This window comes from Microcaecilia unicolor, chromosome 12 (assembly GCF_901765095.1).
Source record: "Microcaecilia unicolor chromosome 12, aMicUni1.1, whole genome shotgun sequence".
Lineage (NCBI taxonomy): Eukaryota > Metazoa > Chordata > Amphibia > Gymnophiona > Siphonopidae > Microcaecilia > Microcaecilia unicolor.
Genome location: NC_044042.1, coordinates 45,977,871 through 46,005,425, shown reverse-complemented (window position 1 = coordinate 46,005,425; position 27,555 = coordinate 45,977,871). Strand labels below are relative to the sequence as shown.

Genomic DNA, 27,555 nt, shown 5'->3' with positions numbered 1-27,555 from the left:
AGTGTATATAGAATGCACTCCAGCCTGCTTAATAATCGTATTTTTCAAGTTGCACTCGGAAATAAACTTTCAGGAAACGCTATATTAATATCTAGGCAGAATTTGTTTGCTTTTAAACTTGCATGTTTCCTCAGTTCCTTCAATTTATTTCCCCATCGACTTTAAAAGCTTCCAATAATCTTACGCACTCTTGGCGCTCTGCACAGCCTGTCAGCCGGCTCCAGAGATCAAACTTTCACCCCAAGCCCTGCGATACCGGGAGTGGTGTCCCTCTTCCCCTATATCAGCAGCATAAGGACAGACAGTAAAGCCACGCCCACTCACTCCGCAGGTAGCGGGCGCCTCTGTGACGTCACAGTGGCCGGCCCAGGGCACTGGCTGGGGGCGGGGCGCATCTCATTAGCATGTGATTATCGCGCGCGCTCTGTCGCTAGGTGAAGGCGGCGGCGCCAGTCTGAAGCAGGTGCCCGACATGGCGAGTTCGTCGTGCGCTGGTCTGTCTCTCCTGCTGCTGGGCTGTGCCCTCGCCGCCTCTCCGCCGCAAGGTAGGAAGAAGGAAGGGGGAGAGCAGAGCACCCCCCATAACCCTATCCAAGGGAACCGGGCACGCAATCCACCCCGTCTCCGATAACTGCAGCCGGGAGCCCCGGGAAGCGCGTGGTGGGAGCAGCCCTCCTCCTCCGCTTTCCCGGACGGCACGGATCTTGGCTTATTATTGGATGCCCTGGTGTTGATTCACCTTTTTTCTGGTTTATTTTCATGTAAAAATATTTTTTTTTTTTTGCATTTTTTGGGTGAACTTGATGACTATCATCTTTTTTAAAAAATTTTTTGATACGGTGCAGGATTTGCAGTTTGGACTTTAGTGGTTGCTGCTCCCGATACTTGAGAGGGTTGGAGGGAATATGACAGATGGAGGAAAATCTCGGGAAAGTGACTGGTTTGGATACATCTGCAGGGCTCCGGGGCTCATTGCTCCCAGGGCAAAAAGTGATCGATTGGTGTTAGCATAAATAGTGGCACTCAGGGCATGAGGTGTTTTTTTTTTTTTTGGGGGGGGGGGGGGGAGGGTATGTATGTTTATGCTTTATGCATTATAGCTTTTCCTCCTTTTTGCTCTGTTGAAAAGCTTCTTCGGGTCCGCATGAGTCTTGGCAGCTTTGGGAATGAAGAGGGCACTGTTTTGCTGTCTGTGACAAAGGCAAAGAAAGACGAATCAGTTCGCCTCTTTTGTAAGGCTTTAAATTACAGAGTAGCTGCTTTCTGCACCTTCTTCTCCCCCCTCCCCCGGTCCAGGTCATCAGAGAGAATAAATGGAAATAAAAAAAAAAAACCCAGTATCCTCATTTTAGCAGATCTGTCTTGTGTTTATTCCCTCCTCTTCTACAAACCGTTGCGAAACCCTGTTTGGAAACTGAATGTAATCACATTAGGCAAAGGAAGCAACAAGTGGGGGAAGAGTTAAGGCAGCTCGGATTCCTCTTTCTCTTGGTCGTGTCTTTTGTTCTGAGCTCTTCGGAGGATACATTGTGGCACTCTCCCATGCCTTTTCAGCCGCTTTTGGCTGCCTCCCAGCATCCATAATTGAAGATACAATTATGTAAATAACCTATGAATGTTTCCCGCTAAACATTTAATCTTGGGCAGTGCTATCGGACGTGCGTGCCTTGTTGGTCAGTTTATAAACATGATTTGTTTTACTTGGCAGAAACATGAAAAACGTTTTCTACATTTTGTCTCGGTTTCTAGCTGGGTACGTTACAGATTACCAGATGCAGCAAACTCTCGTGACTCTTGCTTCGGTCTGGTAAAGCAAGAAATCAGCCGCAGCCTGGGGCTGGAGCTATAGCTATGCCCGGGCTGCAAGTGCTCTGGATTGCTGCATTGTAAAGGTTTCTATGTGCAGAGAGGCTCTGGCTCTGCTTGAGCATGCCCCCCCCCCCACCCACTCACTTTCTCTCTCTCTCCCCCCCCCCCACACTCACTCTCTCTTCCCCCCCCCCCCACACACACTTACTCACTCACCCTCTCCCCCCCCCCCCTTCTCTCTCCAAAGCTGTATTTGGCTGGCAGTGAGAGAGAAGGCTGCTTGCAGGCTTGTCTATAAGATACAACGTTGTGTTGGCAATAGGGCTGCATTCATCTGTTTCCTACCCTGTCAAGGCTGCAGGATGATGGAATGATCTGAGCGGTAACGCTGTAGCTTAGATATGTTGCCATTTGTGAATGAAGTTATCTTCCTTTTAGCTCCAAGGAATAAAATTAACCAACAACTCAGTATTAGATGTCAAACCATATTTGAAAATCCTACTGTTACCATGGAAGCAATATATATTTTTTTCGCTTTCTCTTGACCTGTCATGGTTCTTATGTATGAAAAGTAACACATGGATTTATTTTGTGCTCGGTTCCTAATCAGTTTTAACCTTTTTTGTTATTCGTGTTTCATGTCATGATTAAAAACGCTAAGTGACACAATCTACATCATTAAGGCCATTCTTTTTAATTAACAAAACATAAAAGAGCCATTGAATATTCCCATTCTGGTTCTTGGTAGTGAAGGGTTTGATGAACTAACTGCGGAATTTCTGAAACTGTTTTAACATAGTGAAATGTAATTTTGTCAGTGTGCAAGTTAATAGTTATGTTAACATGAGTTCTTGTTTACTCTCCACTGAGTTGGAAGGGGGGGGGGATGGGTAGAAGTTTCATTTAAAGACCTCAGTTCTGCACTGCCTTCCCTTCTGCACTGTTGATTGTTCTTCATTAAATGATGCAGGGATTTATGCAAACCTGTGGCTATGGTGAATGTTCTTTATGCTGTTCCAGACAGCAAGGGCAGAGCACTATCATGATTGTTACTTTAGAAACAGAAGCTGGAGTTACTGCTGGTACTTTGTCTGGAAGGTTAAAAAAACCAAAACCCCACAACACTCACCATATATATATATATATGTATATGTATATATGTGTGTGTGTGTGTGTGTGTGTGTTTTTTTTTTTTTTTTGCAGTGCTTTGAACAGATGTATTTTGGGATCATCAGTTTCCAAAGTATTACTTATTCTGCCTTTCCATGCTTTAGGGGTGGGGGAAAGTGCTTCTGATCTGTGATTGCCTTGATAAAATTTCCCTCATTAATGGTACTTTATATTTACAGTGTGTCACTGGAGACACACAAGGCTTCATTTACTGACTTGTGTGACAAGACAGGCTTGCATTATCTGCATGGAAAGTTTGGGAAGCACAAGAGAGCCATTGAGTGGTCTTTTGAAAATTTAGCAAAATCTGAAACAAGAGGAGGGGGAGGATGAGGGTAGTTTAGAGGAACAGACAGTTGTCGGAAACAAATAGCTTGATTTATATGTATTTTATGCATACCTTTGGTGGCACTTTTCTGAAATGTCATTTTTTGTTAAGGGGTAAGAAAAACTAGCCTGTTTCTTTTTTTATGATCCTTTTAATAATTTTACTGCATAGGTACGTTTAGAGCCAGGGTTATTTTCCTTGTGCCAGAACTCGAGTCATTTTACAAGGTTCTGAATGTGTGTGTGTGTGTGTTTTTTTTCAGTTTTGTTTTGCTTCATGAAACCTTTGAAGAGAGAATTTCTCTTCCCCTTCCCCCTCGTAGTCTCTAGTATCTTATGGATTCTGCTACTAGTGCCTGTCTGTTGAGATTAATGTTGGGTGGAGGAAATCTGCCATTGACTGATTTTTTTTTTCTTTTTTAACATGGAGAAGAAAGATGTCATTTCTGTCTGACACTTGTCAGCTCAGCAGCAGACTGTCAATATGTTAGAACACTGCAGTGCTTATATAATTATTCCACTTTTATTTTGCATTGATTCTCTTTGATTTCAAAATAAATATGTGTATGTATATATTAATTGTGCTGGTCGAAAGCTCTGTTCTTGGAGTTTATAGTAGCTCTCGGTCCATCTTGGTTGTATGTTGTTCTTGGCCTTACCAAAAGTCAATGATTTAGAAAATATTTGTGGGGCATTTGGGCAATCGGTCACAGTCACTTTTAACAAGTTAATCCTTATTTTTTTTTATTTGTTGCATGTATGTAAACATTCCATGGTGTCAAGCATGGCACCTGAAAAATGGAAATACAGCCAGCTCAAGAGTGCCTAGAGATGTTTAGTATGGTTGCTGACAAATCTACTGTCACACTGGATAAAGTGGCTTTAACAGTCATAGAGTTTAGGAAAAAGAAACTAATTCGCTATTGTATGGGGAAAGGGGAGGTCCTAGCTCTGACCACCTGTTGGAAACAGAGCAGTGGAGGCTATGAGCTATGTAGTAGATTTTGGGGTCTTTTTAATACTAGAGGGTACTTTTAGCTTGTAAAGTCAAATGTTTGTTAGTTTATTGGTTATTTGATATATTGCTCTTCTCTGTGTGTCAGTGGAGCTGGGATTAGAGAATCACACGGGGATGGGGACAGAGCCTGTGGGGACGGAACAGGGACACAGCCTGTGGGGATGGGGACAAACTTTGTCCCTGTGTTATTTGCTATTCTGAAGCCTGTTAATGAACTGGGCTGTTATTTATGTTTGAGTGATGCAGATGACAATATTTTGATTTTTTTTTTGGAGAGACAAGCAAACATTCTGGCCACAACTAGCAAAATTTGCACGGGGGATCCTGTACATTCCTGCTACGAGCACATTTTCTAAGAAAAGTTGCTCGTTTTTATTGTTTTTTTTTATTTGTGATATATAAACAGTTGCACAACACATTTTTTTTTATATACTTAAAAATATATAAATATAAAATCAAGTGTTCATGGGGATGGGGACAGAACTTGCAGGGACGGAGACAGAGCCCACGGGGATGGGACTGGGATGGAGACAGAACCTGTGGGGATGGGGACAATCTTTGTCCCTGTGTCATTCTCTAGCTGGGATGAGGATTCATTCAATGAAGAAGGCTGACTATCACAAGTCATCTGATGCTTGAAATCTGGTCTTTGGTAGGTTTGGAGTAGAGTTACACAAGCATGATATGTTTTCCTGCTCTAGTGGAAAATTGTAAGCTACATTGAGCCTGCAAATAGGTGGGAAAATGTGGGATACAAATGCAACAAACAAATAAATAAATAAATAAATACATCTCTTACCTCCACTCTCCCAACCCTCTGCCCAGGGCCCCTTTTACAAAGCTGCAGTAAAAGGATCCCTGCAGTAGCGTTGGCATGTGGATTTGCCAGTTCCGAGGCCCTTTTTACCTTGATGGTTAAAAGGAGGAAAAAAGGAAATGGCTGTGTGGTAAGTACACAGTTGCTGCGCAGCCATTTCCTGGGGGATCCCTTACCTCTTCCTATTTAGGATGTAGTGAGGGCTTCCACGCTAACCTAGCGGTAACCAGGCTGCACGCGGCACTACCCAATTACCACTGGGTAAGCTCCTGGCGCTAAAATAAAAACAATTTCCCGTCACACTCTAAATAGCGCACAGTGGGGGGTGGCACACTGCCAGCTCCCACGCTAGGTCGCGGTAGTAGTGCCAGATTGGCGCATGCTAGCAGTGGGGTAGCTCTACTGCAGTGTTGTGAAAAGGCCCCTTAGTTCTTTGCCGTCAGTGAGTTGTACCTGCTGCATCAGAGAGAAGGCTCAGGTCTAGCGCGAGCAACTTCCTGATCCCACAAACAGGAAGTTGCTTCAGAGAGGAGAGTTGGAGTTGGCAGGAGCAGCAGTTTAGTCACTGCCCACTGCCAGCAAGGAACTAAAGGATTTAGGTATGGGGGGAGGGGGGAGAGGAGGTAAGAGATTCTTGATTGTCTGGGAGGGGATAGATATTGGGAGTTTTCAACTCGTGGCCACCTGTGGCTATGCCACTGTTTTTTTTTTTTTTTTTATTGAAGTCCCTTCCTTCCACCCTAACAGCAGTTCTTAGCCAGCAGCTACAAATTATAGCCCTCTAAAAAGTCCATATGTACCCTGAAGCTGGCTGTTGAATCTGTCTTTGAAACTTTCCTCCACCCTTTTTCCTTGGTTTCCTTGTTTAGTGCTACTCATTGCTAAAACACTACCAGCTGTATGCAGCACTGTATAAGCACACGAGAGAGTGGAGTGACTCGGACAGGGTTTCGGTGGAACTAAAATGTGCTCACACATTCCCCACTTCAGAAAGAGAATGCATGTGTATGGTCCCACATATCAACATCTGGATTTACAGCTAATCCCTTGCATGTGTAGGTCTTAAGCGCTGGCCCACATAAGACTTTTATTTATTTTTTTTTTAACAGGAGGGATTCAGAGTTCTTCCATTTATTTACTGGTGCTTCTTGGTCCCCCAGATTTGAGGGGAAAAAAAAAGGATTGAGGCCTTTGTTAGTCACATATACATGTGTAGGTTTGTAAAGTGGCCCGGTGTGCACATGTATACAGAGGATTAGCCTAATGCAGTGGTTGTCAACCCAGTCCTCGGGACACAGCCAATCATGTCTTCAGGATACTCACAATGAATATGTACAAGATAGATTTGCATGCAGTACCTAGTGCCACTGAGAGGGTTTTTTTTGGGGGGAAAGGCAAGATTCCCCTGGGCCTACCCTCCAAGGGGGGGGGGGGCCCAGTGCTGGAAGCACAGGTGAGATCCAGCATCCATCCCTCCTTTGCAAACCCGCCATTCCCCCCCCCCCCCCCGGTCCTCTGCTTGCTTGGAGTCATTGAATTGCAGGCAGCAGTGATCGAGAGATCCTTCTTCTTGCCACGTTCCACCTATGTGGGAAACAGGAAGTTACTTCATAGGAGGCGGGATGCGGCAGGAAGAAGGACCTGTGGCCAGCAGAGCAGTGTCTCTTAATCACTACTGTCTGCCATTCAATAACTGTAGGCAAGCAGAGGACCGGGGGGGGGGGGGGGGGTGGCAGTAGTGGGCCGCTTAACATTATTTGCTTTGGGCCCAGCTTTGTCTCTCAGCAGCCCTGGCAGTACCCCATTGTTTGCAAATCTATCTCATGCATATTCATTGTGGGTATCCTGAAAACCTGACTGGCTGGGTGTGTCCCAAGGAATGGGTTGAGAACCCCTGGCCTAATGTTTAGAACAGTGGGCTAAGAACCAGGTAAATCTGGTTCAAATCCTGCTGTGGCTCTTTGTTAAGGGTAAGTCACTACAGATTTAGGTATTTTTTTTTCAGTCCCCCAGAAGCAATGACAATGGAGTGCTGATAGAGGACCATTGATATGAGGCACTCTGGCCAAAGTCGTCGTGATTGACTGACCACTTGCACATTACCTGTTCTACTTGATAATTAAGTTAAGTAAAAATTATTTTCTTGTTTGGGGAGCCACTTGAAGTCAGTTCTGTGATGTCAGCATTTTTACACTACAGTTTTGGAGTTAGAAGGGTTTTTTTTTGGAGCCCGTGAAGATTAAACAGCCCGTTGAGTTCTTTCCACCCACGTTGTTTTTCAACGCTGTTTTTGGGTGGTTGGTTGGTTGGGCTTTCTGCTGAGGCTTTTCCCCCCTTTTCTTCAAAAGGAAATATTGAACGTTACAGCTAAAATATTTTACAATGCACTTCACAGAACCATAATCATACATACAGAAAAATACTTTGGTGACAATATATGAGAGAAATATTAGAGGTTATACAGTAGTGATGCTCAAATCCTTTTTTTGTGATACACATGGAGACAAATACACATGTACTCTTAGACAATGTTCTATATCTGCAGATTACATTACATTTGGTCTTTATTCCGCATTATCCTCCACAGTTCCATGCAGATCACAATAATACAAAATCGGAAAAAATATCCAGGAATTGCAAAACAGATTTGCATATTAAACTATGACTCAATCAATCCACATATTTGTTAAACAAGAGTTTTGAGTTGGTTGCGGAACAGTAAATAATTTCTCAATGAGCACAGATGAGGGAAGAGAATTCCATACTGAGGCAGCCTGGTAAGGCAAAGAAGAAGATAACTGTCTAAAATATTTAAACTCGCTGATGGAAATTGTAATAAAACCTGCCCCCGGAATAATTGTCTACTTAATAAAAGGAAATAAAAAAAGGAGTATTTTCCTGTAGGGACTGAAAAACCATAGTACCCAATTTAAAATAAGATTTCGCTATAACTGGCAACCAGTATAGTTTATAAAAATATGGTGTTACTGATTCATCCAGTCTAAAGAAAAATCACCCTAATTACCAGATTTTTGCAATTTTTTATATAATCAAATTGGTTCAACCCACATAAACAATATTGCAGTAGTCTATTTTGGAAAGTAACAATGATTGTACCACAAGTTGGAAGGAGGACCATTCAAAATATCTTTGAATAGATCTCTTTGTTAATAACAGGAATTTTTTACTATCTTATGAATTTGATTCATTCATTCGAATATTTAAATACTGCTTAGACCTAAGTGGTTTACAGCTTCACTTTACAGGTACTGGGTCTGTCCCTATTGGGCTCACAGTCTAAGAAGTACACTGTACTACTTTTATACCTTGGACAGCAGAGGGTTAAGTGACTTGCCCAGGATCACACGGAGCTGCAGAGAGAATTGAACCTGGTTCCCCAGGGTCTCAACCCACAGCCGTCCACTAGGCAGCAGCGGGAATTGAACCCAGTTTCCCAGGTCCGCAACTGCTACACTGACCTTTAGGCCACTCCTTCATACCATACTAAGTTGACGTCTACCTCGACTCCTAGGATCCAAGATGAAAATTCAAATTTAAAATTTGTATTTCCAATTTCTAAAACAATACTGGAAATTATACATGCCCTGACATGGCCATATCAGTTCTAATTTTTATGTGCTACCTAAATCAGGGTTGTTTTATGTATTACAGAGAAAGGGTCATGTTGCAAACACATCAGAACACAAAAAAAAGAGGGAAAAAGTACTGCAGAAACCTCAAGATTTTTATGTTGGATTTGAATACATTCAAGATACAGTAGCTTCTTTTTAATTTTTGTCTGTGGATCTTCTTCAACCTCTTTCCCTCGTCAGACGTTTGGCACGGACTCCACTATTTGCTTTGAGAGGCTATTTGTATATTTGACACCTGATGATTTTGCGGACACAAAGACCCAGCAACAGAGAGCAGTTTTCTCTTATTTTGTGAAAAATACAATCAAATTTTGTGCTGCACCCATGATAACCTTTTTCCTTTTGAATTTAGCTCTGACAATTTTTTCCCTGTATTTTTAATTGAAATTGCAAATTAGGTATTGTAAGCTGAATTTCTCTGTGATGCATTGATGCAGTAGGAGGTTTGTTAAGAACAGGCCCCCTTCATTACACACAGGTTTCTTTTTCATTGCAAGGGAGCTTTTGTTTCCGGCAAGATTCAGCCTGAATCAGGAAATTCAGTATAATAGGGTTCTAGGCATCTTCTACCATGTGTGAGAAGCCAAGATGTCCCATAATTTAGCAGAAAAATTTTCCGGCACATTTTCTGTGTAACTGAGAAGCACCTGTGTGAAGTAGAAAATGCCCCAGTGGCACCGTTTAACGTCACCTGCCAGCAACGGGGGGTGTAATTATCCAGCTTCAGATGGTGAAATCGAATGAGCTACCAAGAGCATTCAGCTGGAAGTAGACTGTGCTTGCAAACTGCATAAAATAAGGGTATTATACAGATAGTTAACTTGTACATGTGTTCTTTTGGGCTTCAGCTTAGTCAGAACCAATTTCTACCGGTAAGCCTTCATTTTGTACATACTTAGGGATGAGGCATAGGATCTAACTTCTCAGAATGATTGGGGATGCTAAACCCAATGGAAATTACCTCTCCCTGGACACAAAGGAATTTGCTCAATATTGAAGGTGCTCAAGCACCCATAGCACACACAATGCTGGCACCTTGAGGGGGGGGGGGGGGGTGGGGGTTGTTTTCCTACCTTCTCCCTCTTCTGCCCTCCATTTTTAATTTCTTCCATCACCTGTTCTGGTCTTTGAGGCAACCGCTCTGGATGAGGTCAAAGAGCATTAGTTATTCCTAAAGGATTTAACTTGTGAAGAGAGTGGATGAGTTCAGGATCTTGTATGGCAACAGCTCATCCTGTCTGTAGAGGTCCTGCTTAGTTCTATTTCACCGCTCTTGTACAAGGAAAGTAATCTGATCTGCGTTACGAAGGTCTTTCAACTGAATTAGTGGTTCCCAAATCAGCTAGTTGGGATTTGGGGATATCTGTAATGAATATGCATGCAAAAAGGCAGTAGATGCAAATTTCTCATTGCAAATATCCTGAAAATGCAGTTGGCTGAGAATCCCCTTGGGGCAGGTTTGAGAACCACTGAACTTAAATTCTTTAACTTTCAAGGTATTATTTTGGAGTTCTTTACATGTTGAAGCTCTGCAGGTCACCAGGGTCAGAACGATGTCACAGATGATGATGTATCGTATAACAAAGGTGATAGCAGAAAAAGAGCGCCTCGGTCTGCCTATTTGTATCCCTCAATAGGTTCTCATCTATTTTGGGTAGATGATGTAAATTATTGTACTTTAAACCAACACAAGTCTTCCTTCCCCATGTTTTTCACTCAGCCTCTTAAACCTTGTTCCTGCTACTCTCTTCGTATTTGGGAGAGATATAATTTCAATTCTGTGTCGGGTCTGGCCACTACCACCCCTATTCCAGATCTTGCCATTGCCCTCCTTGGTTCTTAGAAGTACTAGGTTTTATGCAACACCCAGGTTACCAAATCTAGTATCCACTGGTATCTGATTTGCCTGTATTGCTTATGAAAACACAGAAAACAACCTAATCTGATTAGGATTCTGTACTGTTATTCGTGCTACTTCTCTGACCACACGATTCATTTCACTCTCAGAAGTTCAAGAGAATAGCCAGCATGCTAATTAATAAAGAGCAGTAATGTGGTCAATTGATTCAATGTTCTATTTGTACTTGACTTGTGAACATCTGAAATACCACATGTGAAGCCTCATTTTACATAGAACATAGAGATCGGAGTTGAGACATCCAGGTTGGGTCGTGCTCAATTGTGGCGTTTTTAAAAAGTATCTGTCAACGCAAGGCCTTTTCTGAAAATACCTACAGTCATGTGTATTCTTGCCACCGTGTGCACATATTTATTTGTACTTAGCAACACATCTTTTCATTTGTAGTTCAAGGTGAGTTACATTCAGCTACAGGAGGTATTTCCCTGTCCGCAGAGGACTTGCAATTTCAGTTTGCAACTGAGGCAGTGGAGAGTTAAGTGACTTGCCAAGATCATAAGGAACAGCAGTAGGATTTGAGCCTGGCTTCTGTAGTTATCTGTCCAGTGTTCTAAACACTAGGCTACTCCTCCACTCCCACATACAGTGGAAGCAGCCATTTTACACATATACAAATTGGGGGGGGGGGGGGGGGACAAATGGCATAGGCCTTGCACTTGCAGATGGAAGCATTTGCATGTGTAACTTGCTGCTTAAGAAGTGAGGCTGCAGTTTTGAAGTGGACATAAACTGACTTCAGGTAGAAAAGGCGACGGTTCAAGCCAGAAGGATACTTGGGTGCATAAGGAGAGGGATGACCAGTAGGAAAAAAGAGGTGATAGTGCCCTTGTATAAGTCTCTGCTGAGGCCCCATTTAGAGTACTGCATGCAGTTCTAGATACCGCAACTATAGAAAGATATAAACAGGATGGAGTCAGTCCAGAGGGTGGCTACAGAACTGGTGGGTGGTCTCCATCATGAAACATATAGGGACAGGCTTATGAACCCCAGCATGTATACACTGGAAGAGAGGCGGGAGAGAGGGGATATGATAGAGACGTTTTAATACCTCAGTGGCAGTAATGTACAGAAGGTGAACCTTTTTCAAATGAAGGAGAACTCTAGAATGAGGGCATAGGATGAAAGTTAAGAGGAAATAGGCATAGGAGGAATCTCTTTCATGGAAAGTGTGGTGGATGCTTGGAATGGCCTCCTGGTGGAGGTTGTGGAGACGAGGACTGTCATAATTTAAGAAACCATGGGACAGGCATGTGGGATCTGTTAGGAAAAGGAGGAGTTAGTGGTTGCTGAGGATGAGCAGACAGGTGGGGCCATTTGGCCCTACCTGCTGTCATGTTTCTGTGTTTCTCCCATGTAAAGCTTTGGCTGAAATGAACATTTATTAAAAATCTGCAGGTGTATGGGGCAAAATTTCCACATCCACTTTTACACCTGCATTCCCTTTTGTGAAATGAGGAATATGCATGTAGATTTTACTTCTGTCCAGGCCTTACCCAAAATATTCTCCTTTGTATTGTCTACTTATTGTGGATCTCTGCGTTTGGTCTTTACAGTTGTAAATACTGATATTTCCACATGGAAACCACAAATAAGACTTGTAAAATAACCCCCAGTGTGGAGCAGCTGTGATATCGCTGATGAAATTCACAAAGGGGAGTTTGATTGCCTTGGATCCACAGTGAGAGTCTTCCATGTTTCCTATATACCAGTCATGTCGTATCTACAGCTGGTGATCTTTCTACATCCATACTACCCAGGTGGCGAGAGTGATTCTGTGGCTCTGGTTGGAACAGAGCTCAGCTGCAAGTCATCAGCCAACCAGAAGTGAACTTGCTCTCAGATCTCCAGGTCCTCTCTCCCATTCCTCAGACTTCCACCAGGGGGCCCTTAGACCATCACTTGATGCCTATCCTAGCTGAAATGTTAGCCTACGTATCTTACACCTGCTGATCATTTTTAATTTCCAGACCTGTAGGAGATTTGTTATTGCTCATTGTTTCAATTGATGAGTTTGCTTTATTTGAAAAAAGGATGATAATGAAAAAGTTTCTTGTTTTCTGTGGCACAGTTGGTGTGTGTGCATCACTTAGTAAACTACTGGTATTAGCTGTAGTGGAGTATATCAAAACTCATATCATTCATTGTAGGGATCCATACAAGAAGAGGTTTTTTGTTTGTTAATATTTTTTGACCTTTTCCCTAGTTTTTGGATGTGCTTTCAGTTTTGCACATCTGCATAAATTTTTTTAACATGTGTGAATGACTTTAAATTTATTAATTTGTAGGTTAACGCACATTAAATCAATTTTTACCAGCACTAAACTTTTTAAAGCCATACTAATGAATGCGTAACCATAGTTCATTATCCTGTATTAAAGGGCCCGTTTACTAACACAACATTAAGACCTGGCCTTAGCGCATTTTAATGCAGGACTTTCCTGTGCTCGAAGCCCAGATCTAATGCTGCAGTAATTAGGGCTTCTAAAACTGTATTTTTTTTGCAGGTCACACACTAACCCCCCCCCCCCCCCCCCTTTTTACAAATCTACGCAGTAATGCTGATATAGCCCATGCAAAGTGAATGGGCTGTCTCAGCATTACCGTGTGGCATTGTAAAAGGGGGAGGGGCGGGTACATTTTTCATTGCAGGGCTTACAAAAAATGAACATGGGAGCATTTACCGCTTCCTATTTAGGGGGTACTAAGTGCTGTCATATTAACTTTGCGTTTTTCAGTTAGCACATACTAAACACATTGTGTTAACTGGATAGCATTTCCATGCCCCTTTCCCAAAATAAATAAATAAATACACATTTAGAGCACAGAAATGGGCAAATTATCTGTTTTTTTTTTAATTTTTTTATTTGCTAAGTATGGATTAGGGCTTAACCATCCTATGGTAAAATGGCCCCTTAGTAAAAGATCTCTGGGATGGAACTAGTGTGAGGGTTTCTTCTGCCAGGTAATAAAAGAAACCAGTCCAAGTTGGGAGTTCACAGTGACATAATCCCTCCCTATGCAGAGCTTGTTGTCTAGCAAAGGAATTGAGAAAAGAAAATTCTAACGGGGATTCCCTTGGGTGTTTTGTACACATTGCAGGAGCCATTTCCTAGGTCTACAGGGGTGGGGGAGGGGGTTTCTGAATCCCCTCCAGTTTCTTGATCTTTGCACATAGAGATGCAAGCCAAATTAGCTTTTTGTAAAAGGCACACAGCGCAGAGCGCCATTTACAAAAGACTAGCTTAGCGTGGATTGTAACAACCCCCATCTTTGGGTGCCATATACTGTATCTGGCACTAAATGTGCAGCAGCATTTTTGTGCTGTTGGAGCTTGTTCGAGGATCCTATTTTTTTTTCCCCGAATGTTTACAATAAGTATTTATACAAGAAATACAAAAGAAAAAGACTTAATTCAAAGGCAATGTCCCAAACATGAAACAATAATAATACCCCAAATTAAGTCTTTAAAGTCCACATCTAGAAGAGAGAATGTAAGTAACATTGCAATAAGAAAAAGAAAATCCAATTGTACAGAAACGTGAGAGGTAGCATAAGCCTCTAATCTTTTTGCAGCCTACCAAAACAAATCGCCCCTAAGAACTTCAATTATTTGGTGATCCTATTTTATAAAGACTGATGAGCGTGTTGGCTTTGTGAAATAGGCACCTTTTTGGGCATCTCATGAAGATGGCCTGTTATAGGCCTACAGTGGGCCTACTGAGCAGTAAAATCCCACAACCACGGCCACTTCTTTTAGCCATGCAAGAAAGTGGCTGGAGCACTCAGCAAACCCATGCGCTATTGGCAGTGCTGTCCACTTTAAAGCGCAGCTTGATAAAAGGACCCCTTAATGGCTTAATTTTACTGCTTAAATGGAAACCGGTTTTGGCCAGTCCTGGGATGTCCCTAACCGGACCCAGTTACATAAAAAAAATGAGTTGGCCCAAGCCTACCACATGCCTCTTGTCTCTTCGAGATGACAGGTCACCTTCATGGGGTGTTGGTGAGGCCTCCTATGATTTTGCGCTTCTGCTATTTCTACCAAACGTTCTAAGAAGAAAATCACCCTGAAAAAAGGGACCCAATGCAGTAATACTGGAAATGAGTGAATGCCTCAAAAGGGTCAGCAAGTGACCTGGAATGGGTACGAAAGGTCCCTGCCTTCATAATATCCTCAGGGGAGGGCCTGGCCTCTGTAGTGCTCTGTATGCAGCCTTGAATTTTTTTTTTAAGCTATTTATGTAATACATCCTATATAATAATTCTCACCTCCAACGTTCTGACTTGCTGCCTGGGACCGTGGCTCATTCCGAGTTGGTCTGCTAGGCTCCTTAGATCAGGCTGACATCACTGTAGCCATTATGATGTCAACTTCAGAACCCGGGGGGGAAAAACATGCCTCACAGCTGATCCATGTCCAGAGGAGGGTCGCTGGATATGGGTGGCTGGAGGGGGGCAGGGGAGAGAGGAGGGTCGCTGGACATGGGTGGCTGCAGGAGAGCTGAGGAAAACCTTGCTAGCGCCCGTTTCATTTGTGTCAGAAACGGGCCTTTTTTTACTAGTTCACATATATTTTCTGCCCATTTTTATTAGCACAATTTATTAATTAACTTTTTGAAGACATTTACCCAAGGTAGTGTACATTTGTCTAGTGAAACTATCTCAAGGATATGTAAGGAATTTTAGGTCAGCTCTTTGAGCAGGCACTGTCTTTCTTCTATGTTTGTGCAGTGCTGCGTATGCCTTGTAGCGCTATAGAAATGCTAAATAGTTGTAGTAGTAGTTCAGGAGGCTGGGTGTTGCTGTTCCCATAGCAGGCTCTGAAACCAGCATTAGATTGATAACCACCCTTCAGTGCTGCTTGTTGCATGTTTTTTTTTTTTTTGCAAGAACACCTCTGGTGCCTGATCGCATTAGTATGGTTTGTTTTTCATGTAAAGTTAAAGTATTTGTGTAGCTTTCCATTCAGTGGCTGTTCTGTGTGTAATACAACTTTGGATAGATATGAGTGAGCTTTGGCAATGAGAAGCTCTCTCTGCTGTTACTTTATCAGTGTTGCACACAGGCTGCTCCTGCAGACACCAGTGCTGGGACCTTTCCCTTCCCACTCAAAGATGCTGCTGCCCCTGCATGTGCATTCAGTACTGTATCCATAGAGTTGGTAGCAAGTGGCAGATATTTTACAACCTACCCCTCCTCCCCATGCATGAATTTGCTGCTTTTGAGGCTGAAACTACAGGCCTGCTTTGCCCCCAAACCACATGTGACTAGAATCGGCACCGGCCTCTGTTTGTAAGACTGGGCAGCCAAAACAGATGCACTATGTGGCCTTATTTGGACACACTTTCATGTGAGACTCTATTCCCTGGTGGCATCCTGACTCGATTATGGCAACATAGTCTACATTGACGTCTCCCAGTCTCCTCTTCACAGACTTCAGTCAGTGCAGAACACATCTATCAGGGTTCTTACATGTACATCCTACTACAGCCATGTTACTCCCCTCTTGACACATTACCACTGGCTTCCTCTTTCCTTTAAAGTTCTTTGCTTGGTGTCCCCTCTTACCTGTCCTCTCTACATAGTTCACCCTATCTTTGTGATCTTTTGAGTATCGTCTTCCATTTCCACCCCCCCCCCCCCAAAAAAAAAATCACAGCTTACATCTACAATCAACCCAGCATTCGGCTTTTTTCTGCATAGCTCCCTTCCCCTCAGAGCAGAACCATCCTTGCTCAGGTTCAGGGCTGCTTTTAAAGCTCTTTTTTTTCTTTGCCTTCCTTGATGTGGCAGGGGGGCAGGTGCATCTGGGGGCACCGATTGGAGGACTGGATGGATGTGTGTGTGTGAGGGGCCTCTTTTTTTTTTTTTTTTTAATCAACATTGATGTTCTTTTTTTTTTTTTCCCCTTTCCATTGTATTTTGATTTGAATTTGTGAATTGCTTTGGTTGCCTTGTTAGAAATGAACACCATGGTACGTTATTTTCTGAGATCATTGTTCAATGCAGTTGAGAGGGCCTGCCCTTTCTGTGTCCACAGAGTCTTCAGATTTGTGCTGTGCGTGGCTTTCCAGGTTATTGGCAAAACCACCTTGCATGTTGCCTAGGTAAGCATAATAATTTCTTGCTTGGGGGAAAGAAAGTAAAAATCCAGTGAATGGCGTCTGCACTTGCTGGGAATGTTAGTAACCTCAGCAGTGGATGCTGCTCTTAGAGTACTGATCAATAATAAAAAAAAAAGTTTATTGGTCACACTTTCCGGAAATTTATGGATGCTTGTTTTCAGTCATAGCAACCTGTGTACCCCATTGGAACTTGATTCTGTCAAAAGGTTCCCTTGTGGGGCTGTGGCAGTATTTCATAGTACTGTAGCTTAGACCATTGGCAGGTAATGATTTACAAAGAAAATAGCTCTGTTTGCTTCCCTGCTTTGGGGGTTGTACTGAGTGCAGCCATTCAACTGCCCTTTCTGCAGTGCCCTATCCAACAGGAGTTTCAGTTGTACAAAGGGTTTGACAGTACACCTCATGGTCCATTTTGTCTGCCCATGTCTTCCTGCTGCAGTGCCATGTGCTCTTAATTTAGTCTGTGGTCCAGCAGGAGTTGCAGAACTGTGGAAGGTTGGAAACCTGGGATTGCCAAAGAACGTGTGCAGGCCCTGGAAAATGGATGGGTACATCAGGTGGTGGTTTTTTTTGGAGGCAGTTGGCTTATAGGATAAATAATCTGCAAGCTACTGTTTTTAATTTAAATCTTCATTAGGTTTTCCAGATATTCAACAGAACCCAGTTAAAGAAGAAAAATACATTCCAACCATAGCAAAGTAAAGGTCCATATAGTTGTTGGATCTTAGTTCTCTTTGCATTTTTGGAAACAGTGAAAAGGGCTTGACTTTTTGTTTGTATCCCACCTACAAGAGCTGATTGGGTCTGTTAGCTCTCATCTCCATGTACTGCTTTTAGTAAGCATGTTCATTGCAGTGGTGTAGCCACTGGTGGGCCGGGGCTCGCCCACTTAGGGCTCAGGCCCACCCAACAGTAGCACACGTTTAGTGGTAGCAGGTGGGGATCCCAAGCTCCGCCAGCTGAAGACTTCCCCCTGATGGTAACGAAAACGCAACTGTCCATGATACTGGCACCTGCACATGCTCGGTTTTCAGCGCATGCCTGCTGCAGACTGCCAAGGTAGAAAGAAGCATTTTCCCGCCAGCTGAGATATTTTGTTGGGGGTGGGGGGGAGAACATTTGGTGCCCCTGGTTCATAGATTTGCCATTAGAAGATATCATCACCATTCATGATGATATTCTTGAATTTATTTTTTCAAAATCATTCTAAGAAACGTTTTTTAAAAAGTGGATGTTTAACTAGCAGAATGCATATGTATATGCGCATATTTGATATAATCTGTGACAATTTGGACCGGGGCATAGCCAGACTTCAGCGGGAGGGGGGTCCAGAGCCCGAGGTGAGGGGGCACATTTTAGCCCCCCCCCCAACACCGCCAACCCCCTTTGCCAACGACCCTCTTGACCCCCCCCCCGCCGCCAACCCGCCGTCGCCTACCTTTGCTGGCGAGGGACCCCAACCCCCGCCAGCCGAGCCGAGGTCCTCTTCTTCCCAATCCCGCGCAAGGCTTCATTCTAGTCTGACGTCCTGCATGTACAACGTGCAGGACGTCAGACTAGAACGAAGCCTTGCGCGGGATTGGGAAGAAGAGGACCTCGGCTGGCGGGGGTTGGGGTCCCCCCACCAGCAAAGGTAGGCGACGGTGGGTTGGTGGCGGGAGGGGGGTCGAGAGGGTCATCGGCAGGGGGTCCAGGGGCAAATCTACAGGGGCCCAGGCCCCCGTGGCCCCATACTGGCTATGCCACTGATTTGGACATCGCATTCATTGTAGAGGGTAGTTTTAGAAATTGGGTGGTGGTCCCTTATGAAAACAGATCCAAGTTGCAGGTATTTGTAAATGCAGATGGGAGCTTGTGTATTGAGTCGTCATAAGTCACCTCTCCCCAGTTCATTAATAAAACTGTATCTTGATTCAGGTGATGGTAATTGAATCAAACATGAGGAATAAGCTGCTTCTTACTACTGCATTGTTAAGCTTAAGGCAACTCCAGCCTGCTGGATCTGTTGACTTGAACATAATTTATTTATTTGCTTTAATTTGATTATCCACCTTATCAGGATGCCTCTGAGCAGTGTACGATGAATAAAAACATGCAGTATCAATAATAGATAAACATGTTAAGTTGGTTGGAAAAAGACAAAAGACTTTCAGTTATTGGTTATATATTTTATTGTTTTGATGCTGTGCTACGAGCTGCATGTAGTGTTTTTCAGAAATGAGGTTAATAAGTGAATATAAAATTATACTCAAGCCTTGTACAATACTGTGTTTTTTGAATTACGGCAGGGTTCTGGACATTTTATCCTTCTGATTTAGCACCAGATTCGTAATTAAATCTCCCATTATTTTGTTTCTTTCCTGGAGACTGAGGAGTTTAATCACAGTTTTGGTGAGACAAGTGTCCATTAATTTTATAAGTTGATAGTCATCAATGGAGGTGCATTTCACAGCAGCTGTTGTGATAATCGAAGAGTCCTAATTGCAGAGCTGCCAAATTTTCTTTCGTTGCAGCTTTAAACACAAGATTTTGAAGGTGATCTTGCTGTTCACAGGCCACAGATGGAGATGGACCAGGAGAGTAGCCAGTCTCCACCAATAAAAGCCGCACCATTCTCTTCTGTAACGGTTGTAGACACCTAGGGGTAGGTGTCAGCCGGCGGTGGTGAGTGTTTTTTTTAGCTGGTGGCAGCAGGGCCGCCGAGAGGGGGGGACAAAATTGCCTGGGCCCGGACCTCCAGGGGGGGGGCCTGGTGCCGCAGTCCCACCCGCCCGCCCGCGGCTCCATCAGGGGGGAGCGGCAGTGGCGACGACCTCGTGGGTGGGGAGCGAGTGGTGGTGACCTCGGGGGCGGGACACCGGGTGCGGCCTTGTCCCTGGCCCGGCCCAGTCTCTCGGCGGCCCTAGGTGGCAGCATTTTTCCCCGGATACTCAATGTCGGGCCATGTCCCAGGTTTATGCTGCTGGCTCTCTCTTAATGTGGTTAAGTGTGACATTCAGCGCTTAACTGCTTAAGGGGCTCATGTTGAAAGCATTTAGATTTACAAAGTTCATTAGGTTACTATGTAACTTTGTAAGTTTAAGCACTTTGAAAGCATTCCTCTGAGCGACACTGCATAAAGATTACATTGAATATTGGCACTTAACCACCTAAGGGGGTCCTTTTACTAAGGTGCATTCAGAAATGGGTTGCGGTAGTATAGGTGTGGGTTTTGGGCATGCGCAGAATCATTTTTCAGCGCACCTGTAAAAAAGGCCTCTTTTTTTTTTTTTGCCGAAAATGGACGTGCGGCAAAATCAAAGTTGCCGTGCGTCAATTTTGGATCTCGGACCTTACCGCCAGCCATAAATCTAGTGGTAAACAATTTGGGTGGTAATGACTTACGTGCTTAGCGGATGTGCGCCAGGAAAAAAAATTTCAGATGCGCGTATTGGACGTGCACCAAAAGTGAAATTACCGCAAGAGCCGCGGCTTAGTAAAAGGGGTCTTAAGTGTTGACTCTTCCCTGGACCATCCACAAGGTAGCCGGCTTTCACTAGCGGTCTGTAATGATGTTCAGCATCACTAACTGGTTAAATGCCCACTGAATGTTGGCAGATAGCCTTGCAGAAGTGATTTAACCAGCCAGGAGCTATTTCTGGCTGGTCACATTGCTTTGAATATCAAACACCCTATAATTTTTTTTTTTTTAGGGTGCAGGTGGAGAGTAGAATTCCTCTGGTATAGCTGACTTGTTAATAACGAAAGCATAATTGTTGCCAAATCTATTTTTTTAATCTTAGAAAGCTTATAAATTGGATACAGAGATGAATGTGGAGATTTGAGTGGTGCAGCAGCTTTACGCTGGGTGGTTTACTAAGCCCCTATCGCGGCTGGCTGTGCGCTACTGCCAACACAGCCCATTCACTTTGGGCTGTATTGGCAATGCTGTGCATAGTAAACAGACCCCTTAATGTTTACAGTTGTTCAAAAAACAAGGAAGCCAGGATTTAATTCTTCCTCCTTCCACTGACTTCCAAGTCAGGTTACCCTCCGTTGCCTCTGCTACAACTTAAATTGTAAGTTAATTTGGGCAGACAAATAGCTACAGTATCTGAGCTGCTACCTAGCTGAGTTGTAACTCACTTAGATCTTGGATTTGGAAAAGGTGTGGCAGCTGGCTTCAGATTAATAGTCTGGTTATTAGAGAGTAGCATAAATGTTTGATTATGTCTGCTAACCCCAGGAAGTCTGTCTTGTCTGCGTTCAGTGTGTTTATGCTTTTCAAGCCAGCTAGTGATAGCAGCCAAATAATTTTTCAGGTTGCATACATTAGTTTCCAAGGTTTTATCAATTTCAATGTTTGTCATCCAGAGCAGAGCTAAGGTGTAGGAAAGAGATGGGGTGCTTCTGGAAAAGGTGCAGAAGAAGGATCAGAGAAATGACATTGTTCCTTATTGGTCATTTCTGCTACTGTATTCTGAGCACAAATAGATTGATCTGCATTAACCACCATGTTCACTCCTGGGAAATAGTTTAATGACATCCACTTGGATCCTCTCATTGTTTAACTAGATTCACTTTGCAGATCACATTTGACTTTCTGGTTCTTGCCGTTGGGTAGCACGCCGCCCCCGTTAGTGTATTAAGTAAAACTGGTTAAAAACAATAACAACAAAAAAACAAAGTAATGGTTACAGTATAAACTTGAGCTGATTATATTTTTCAGGAAGTGACATCATCAGACAGGTAGATGTCCAGTGGTGCCGGCCTCTGAAAGCCTGATATTCAGCACTTAAGTATCCAGGATTAGCGCATAAATGGAACTACATAAATGTCTGCCTGTTTTTGTAGTAAACCAAGTATAAATGAGAAGGGGTGGACCAAAAAATCTCATAAGCCGGATGGTAAGTTGTGGTAACTTTATTCAGCACCAGGTGTGTAAATGGGGTCATATACACCCTTGGTGCTGAATAAGGTTGCTTCAACTTGCCATTGGCTTATGAGATTTTTTGGTCCACCTCTATTCCTTTACACTTGGTTTGAACTACACATGGGGGTTTTCTTACCCTGACTTCTTGGTTGCTGTTGTGACCCATTTTTGTGGTAACCCATGGCTGCTTAGTGATGAATATTGATTTAAGTGGCCATGTGTTAACTGGCTTAAAAATAACTGGATATTCAAAGCTGAAGCCCGCACAGGTCCCGGCTTTGAATATCTGGGAATAATGTTGACGGCTGAATATTGAACCCTTAGGAGCCAACCTCAAGATAGATAAATGGCTTTGTGTTTGGCGCTAACAGCGATATTCAGCGGTAATTAGCCAGTTAAGTGCCACAGAATATTAGCGACTAGCCCTGACCAAGCAATTTAACTGGTCAGCAGTTGGCTAGATCATTGTAAATGTTGGGCACTTAATGTTTAGCTTAAAGATGAAATTTTAGGTTAGAGATAGGGAAGGGTCAAAGGAAAAACTTCATTTCTCTTGTTTTAGTGACCAGAGATAACTAAATGACCAGAATGATATTCTTTCATTCAGTCTTAATATATTTTACCCTCTGGCCTCTGGAAGGTGCTTCCAGAACTGTTCTGTTCTCAAAGTAGCATTGTTCCCAGACACGTCTGGATTTTTGTATAATCTGTACAAGCTACACTTTAGGATTTTAAATGACAAGGGGCCTCATATTTCATTAAAAAATTAAATGCATATGCAAATAATGAAAGAAATACATTAAAAACTAAGTTTTACGACCTACGTTATTGAGGGGGGGGGGGGGGGGATGAGGTTCAGGATAACCACAATGAACATGAATGAGGAAGATCTGCATGCACTGCTTCTTTGGTATGTAAATCTATGTCATGTATATTCATTGTGGATATCCTGAAAGTTCAAATAGCTGGGTGTTCCCTGAGAACTGGGGTGAGAAGTACTGGCTTAGGGGCCACAATACTGGGCTTGTTTTCTAGGTCCGGTCCAAAATGGCCTCTTTCTAATGAGGCCAAAGTGATAAATACGAAGCCTGATTCTGCATAGGTGATCTAGATAGGAAAAGGGATGGATCCTTGTGGAAAATACATAGTTAAAAACAGATCTCTGCAGATAATGAGAAGTAAATTCTCAGTAAAATAAAAACAGCAATGGAACAACTGCAGCAAGATTTTAATGAGGATAATAAAATAACAGGCTGCCAAACATTTTTGGGCACGTATGCACATAGATTACACCAACCTGTAAAAGAAAATATGTACATAGTTTTTCCTTCACACCTGCTCTTTTGGCATGCAAACATTTGCTGATTTTTAGTCTATGTGCATATTGGTTTATTTTTATTTTTTTAAGAGTGTGCATGTAAACACTAACTCCACCCCCCCAGGAATGACTTAAACAGGATGGATAATCTTGTATGCAATAGGTTAGGAAATTTTTAGGGGTGTGTAGTCCTAAAATTTTCATTTGGTATAGTTACTACTACTACTACTACTACTAACTAGCATTTCTAAAGCGCTACTAGGGTTACGCAGCGCTGTACAATTTAAACATAGAAGGACAGTCCCTGCTCAAAGAGCTTACAATCTAAAAGACAAGAGAACAATCTAGAGGACGAGTGAACAGATAATCTGATAGGGTGGATAGATTGGAGGACGAGTGAGCAGTTAATCTGATAGGGTGGATAGATTGGGCCATTTCATATTTCTAGAGCGGTTAGGCGCCGAAGGCAGCATTGAAAAGGTGAGTTTTAAGCAGAGATTTGAAGATGGGTAGGGAGGGGGCGTGGCGTATGGGTGAGGGAAGATTGTTCCAGGCATAGGGTGAGGCAAGGCAGAATGAGCGGAGCCTGGAGTTGGCAGTAGTGGAGAAGGATACTGAGAGAAGGGCTTTGTCCTGTGAGCGGAGGTTGCGGGCGGGAACATAGGGGGAGATGAGGGTGGAGAGGTAGTGAGGAGCCGCAGACTGAGTGCATTTGTGGGTAAGGAGGAGGAGCTTGAATTGTATGCGATATCTGATCGGAAGCCAATGAAGTGATTTGAGGAGAGGGGTGATATGAGTATATCGGTTTTGGCGGAATATAAGACGTGCAGCAGCATGCTGAACGGATTGAAGGGGGGATAGGTGGCTGAGTGGGAGGCCGGTGAGGAGTAAGTTGCAGTAATCAAGGCGAGAGGTAATGAGAGCGTGGACGAGAGTTCTGGTGGTATGCTCAGAGAGGAAAGGGTGAATTTTGCTGATGTTGAAGAGGAAGAAGCGACAGGTCTTGGCAGTCTGTTGGATATGCGCAGAGAAGGAGAGGGAGGAGTCGAAGATGACTCCGAGGTTGCGGGCAGATGGGACGGGGAGGATGAGGGTGTTATCAACAGAGATAGAGAGTGGAGGAAGAGGAGAGGTGGGTTTAGGAGGAAAGACGAGGAGCTCGGTCTTGGACATGTTCAGCTTCAGGTGGCGGTTGGACATCCATGCCGCAATGTCGGATAAACAGGCCGATACCTTGGCCTGGGTCTCCGCGGTGATGTCAGGTGTGGAGAGGTATAGCTGGGTGTCATCAGCATAAAGATGATATTGAAAACCATGAGACGAGATCAGCGAGCCCAGGGAAGAGGTGTAGATTGAGAAGAGAAGGGGTCCAAGGACAGATCCCTGGGGAACTCCAATGGATAGTGGGATGGGAGTGGAGGAAGATCCATGGGAGTGTACCCTGAAGGTGCGGTGGGAGAGATAAGAGGAGAACCAGGAGAGGACAGGGCCTTGGAACCCAAAAGAGGACAGCGTGGCAAGAAGTAAATCATGATTGACAGTGTCCTGTGCTGTCTTTGGGATTTTTCATTTTATTCTTTTTTTTGTTTGTTTGTTTTTGGGGCAGTGTCATCAGCAGGGTGCCCAATTATGCAATAAGGTACACTGCTTTCTCAAATAGTGCGAAAAACCCTACATGTAAACTCCTATGTGTAATCCAAAGAAAAAATCCAAAAAGTAGGGGTGGACCAAGAAATCTTCACAACAGTGGTGTAGCTAGGTGGGGCCATGGGGGCCTGGGCCCCCCCCCAAATTTCATCCGGGCCCATGGTTTTTCTGCCGGGGGTCCCCAACCCCTGCCAGCTGAAGCCTTCTTCAGCGCCGGTCTCCCAGCCCTATGCTCGCTCTTCCTCCCAACATCCTGCATGTTCCTTTAAGTGAAACTGAGCATGCACAGGACGTCAGGAGGAAGAAAGGGAGCAGGGCTGTGAATGCGCAGTCGCCAGAGACCGGTGCTGAAGAAGGCTTCGGTTGGCGAGGGTTGGGGACCCCTGCCAGCAAAGGTATTTGCTGCTGTGGGGTAGCATTGGGGGGAGCAGCGAGGTGGTGGGGGGAGGTGGCGAGGCGGCAGGGTGGCAGACTAAAATGTGCCCCCCCCCCACCTCTGGCCCCTCCCACCGTGAGTTCCAGCTATGCCCCTGCTTCACAACCAGATAGAAGTTATGAGCAAACTTTATTCAGCACCACTTTGTACTTGACCCGACATGGGGCCGTGTTTCGACGGAACAACCCCATCTGCTTCAATGGTCTTACACTCACAGTTGGAAAACACAAAGTGTTGGTGCAGAATAATGAAACTTGTAATTGAAAAACTGCTGAACCGCAGTGAAATCTAGTTGGACGCCATTGATCTCTGTTTTGCACTATGGTACTTGCATCATGCTTTGAGAGAACTTCCTTATGGAGTTCATATGATGTAACATTCATTGACAACTTTAGGTGTGCTTGAAAGTCTTTTACTCAAGCTTGTAGCACCCAATACAATGGGGAATATTTGTATATCTTTCTGGTCTCTGACTGCATTGCTTAAAGATCTTCCCTTTTTCCACTCAATGCACAGAATAATAATTTCCCACAGATATAATATGTAGTTCTCGTTTTGGTTTCCCATTGGGTTTAACAAAAACATTCTATCAATGACTTCTCTTGGAATATAATTGATTCTATTGAGCATGGATGGGAAAGGGTGGTGATTTTGAATACTGAATTGCTGAAGCTTTGAATATTTGAGTGTACTAATACTGTACACTTTGGACTTTGAAAGAGCAGACCAATGAGGAAGTCAAGGTGTGAGTGCCAGAGCTGATACTTTGAGTTCCACCATTTAATGGCCCATAAAAATATTTCCTCTCATTTTGGGAGAACTATTTATTATATTTATAGGAGAAGCTTGGTAGTTCTCTTAGACATTAGTGCACCACATTGTCGTTTCAGTTATTGACAGAATAATCATTTGGCACCAACACCTTTATTGGTGCTGTTCTTTTGCGTTTCTCCTTTACCACAATGTCCGGTTTTCTTTCATTAAGATTTTTATTGTTTGGAATTGAAATGTCTCAGGTGATCATAACCTCTTTTTTCCCCCCCCATAATTCTCTTAGAGGCCCTTTTACTAAAGGGTTGGCACACGGCAACAGACTTGCTGTGCACCATTCTGGAGCTACTTTTGTAGCGCTGGTGCTTACCCAGTGGTAGTTGGACAGCGCCGCGTACTGTCTGGTTACTGCCAGGTTAGCGCAAGAGCCCTTACGGCCACCTCAATGGGTGGCAATAAGAACCAAAATGTCTGTACAGTAAGTGGTTCACTTACCACATGGCCATTTTGTTTAAAAAAAAAAAAAAAAGATAGCCTTTTTACCCAATGCAGTAAAATGGGGCCCTCGGCGCACGTCAAAAACACACGCTGACGCTAGCACAGTCTCTCTTTTACCGCAGTTTAGTAAGAGGACCCCTTAGAGTTGTGATCCTAATGCTTTTCTGGTACAGTGCTATAATGGGGATAGATTTAAGAAAGTGGTCAACATTTAGGTGCTGGGTTGATTTATTTATTTATTTAGATTTTGCGCACACCTTTTTCAGTAGTAGCTCAAGGTGAGTTACATTCAGGTACTCTGGATATTTCTCTGTCCCAGGAGGGCTCACAATCTAAGTTTGTACCTGAGGCAATGGAGGGTTAAGTGACTTGCCCAAGATCACAAGGAGCAGTAGTGGGATTTGAACCGGCCACCTCTGGATGTCAAGACCGGTGCTCTAACCACTAGGCCACTCCTCCCATGTTATGCACAAATTCTATATGGCAATTCTGTGCAGAACTGTCGTAATAGAATTCTAGGCTGTCTGAAGTTTCATTCCTAACTGTAGACTCGAGCACTTAATGAAAGTGTAAAGTGCTTGCCACCTAATTGTTGACAGGCATGTAATTCCTAGTGTTCTGTAACACACATCTTAACTCCTAGGCACACCCTCCTAGAAGTTGGATGAGGGAATTTTTGTGTGCTCAGCTTCTACAATAGTGACTAAGGGCAGTTGGATGCACAACTGCTAATTGGTGGCAATTAGTACCAATTAGCTTTTATTAAAGCCAATCCTTGGCTATCGCCAATTAACAGCCAATAATTAAATTAGTGTGTAACTAATTGTTTTATAAATTGCACACACAGATTTGCATGCTAAGTCTAAATTTGGGTGTGCAAGTTTTATAGAATTAGCGAGAATGTGTACAAAGTTTCCAATGGATGAGATGTCACCGTATTATGCCTTTCTGTGTACAAATCTTCTTCCATTTAGAACTTTGCATCCATCTATGAGATTTATTTTCAAAATTTCTATTCATGTATAACCATTTCCAGCTCTTTCTTACAGAATCTGTTTTCCCACCTCTTTTTCTATCCTTGCTGTAAACTATCTCATCTTTATTCCACTGTCCTGTGCTGCAACTATCAATCTCTC

The 27,555-nt window shown here is 43.5% G+C and overlaps 1 protein-coding gene across 5 annotated transcripts in view; it reads left to right on the top strand.

Moving 5' to 3' along the window:
- The first annotated feature begins 455 nt into the window (after window positions 1–455).
- The window catches only part of CADM1 (cell adhesion molecule 1), a 748,407-nt gene continuing 721,307 nt past the window's right edge, over window positions 456–27,555 (top strand). For all 5 annotated transcript variants that reach the window (XR_003944063.1, XM_030221998.1, XM_030221997.1 and 2 more), the window contains exon 1: window positions 456–545. Coding sequence is in view for 4 of the 5 variants with exons in the window: in XM_030221998.1 (XP_030077858.1) it covers window positions 473–545 (73 nt within the window). In the remaining variant the exon portion in view is untranslated. The remainder of the gene's footprint in view (window positions 546–27,555) is intronic.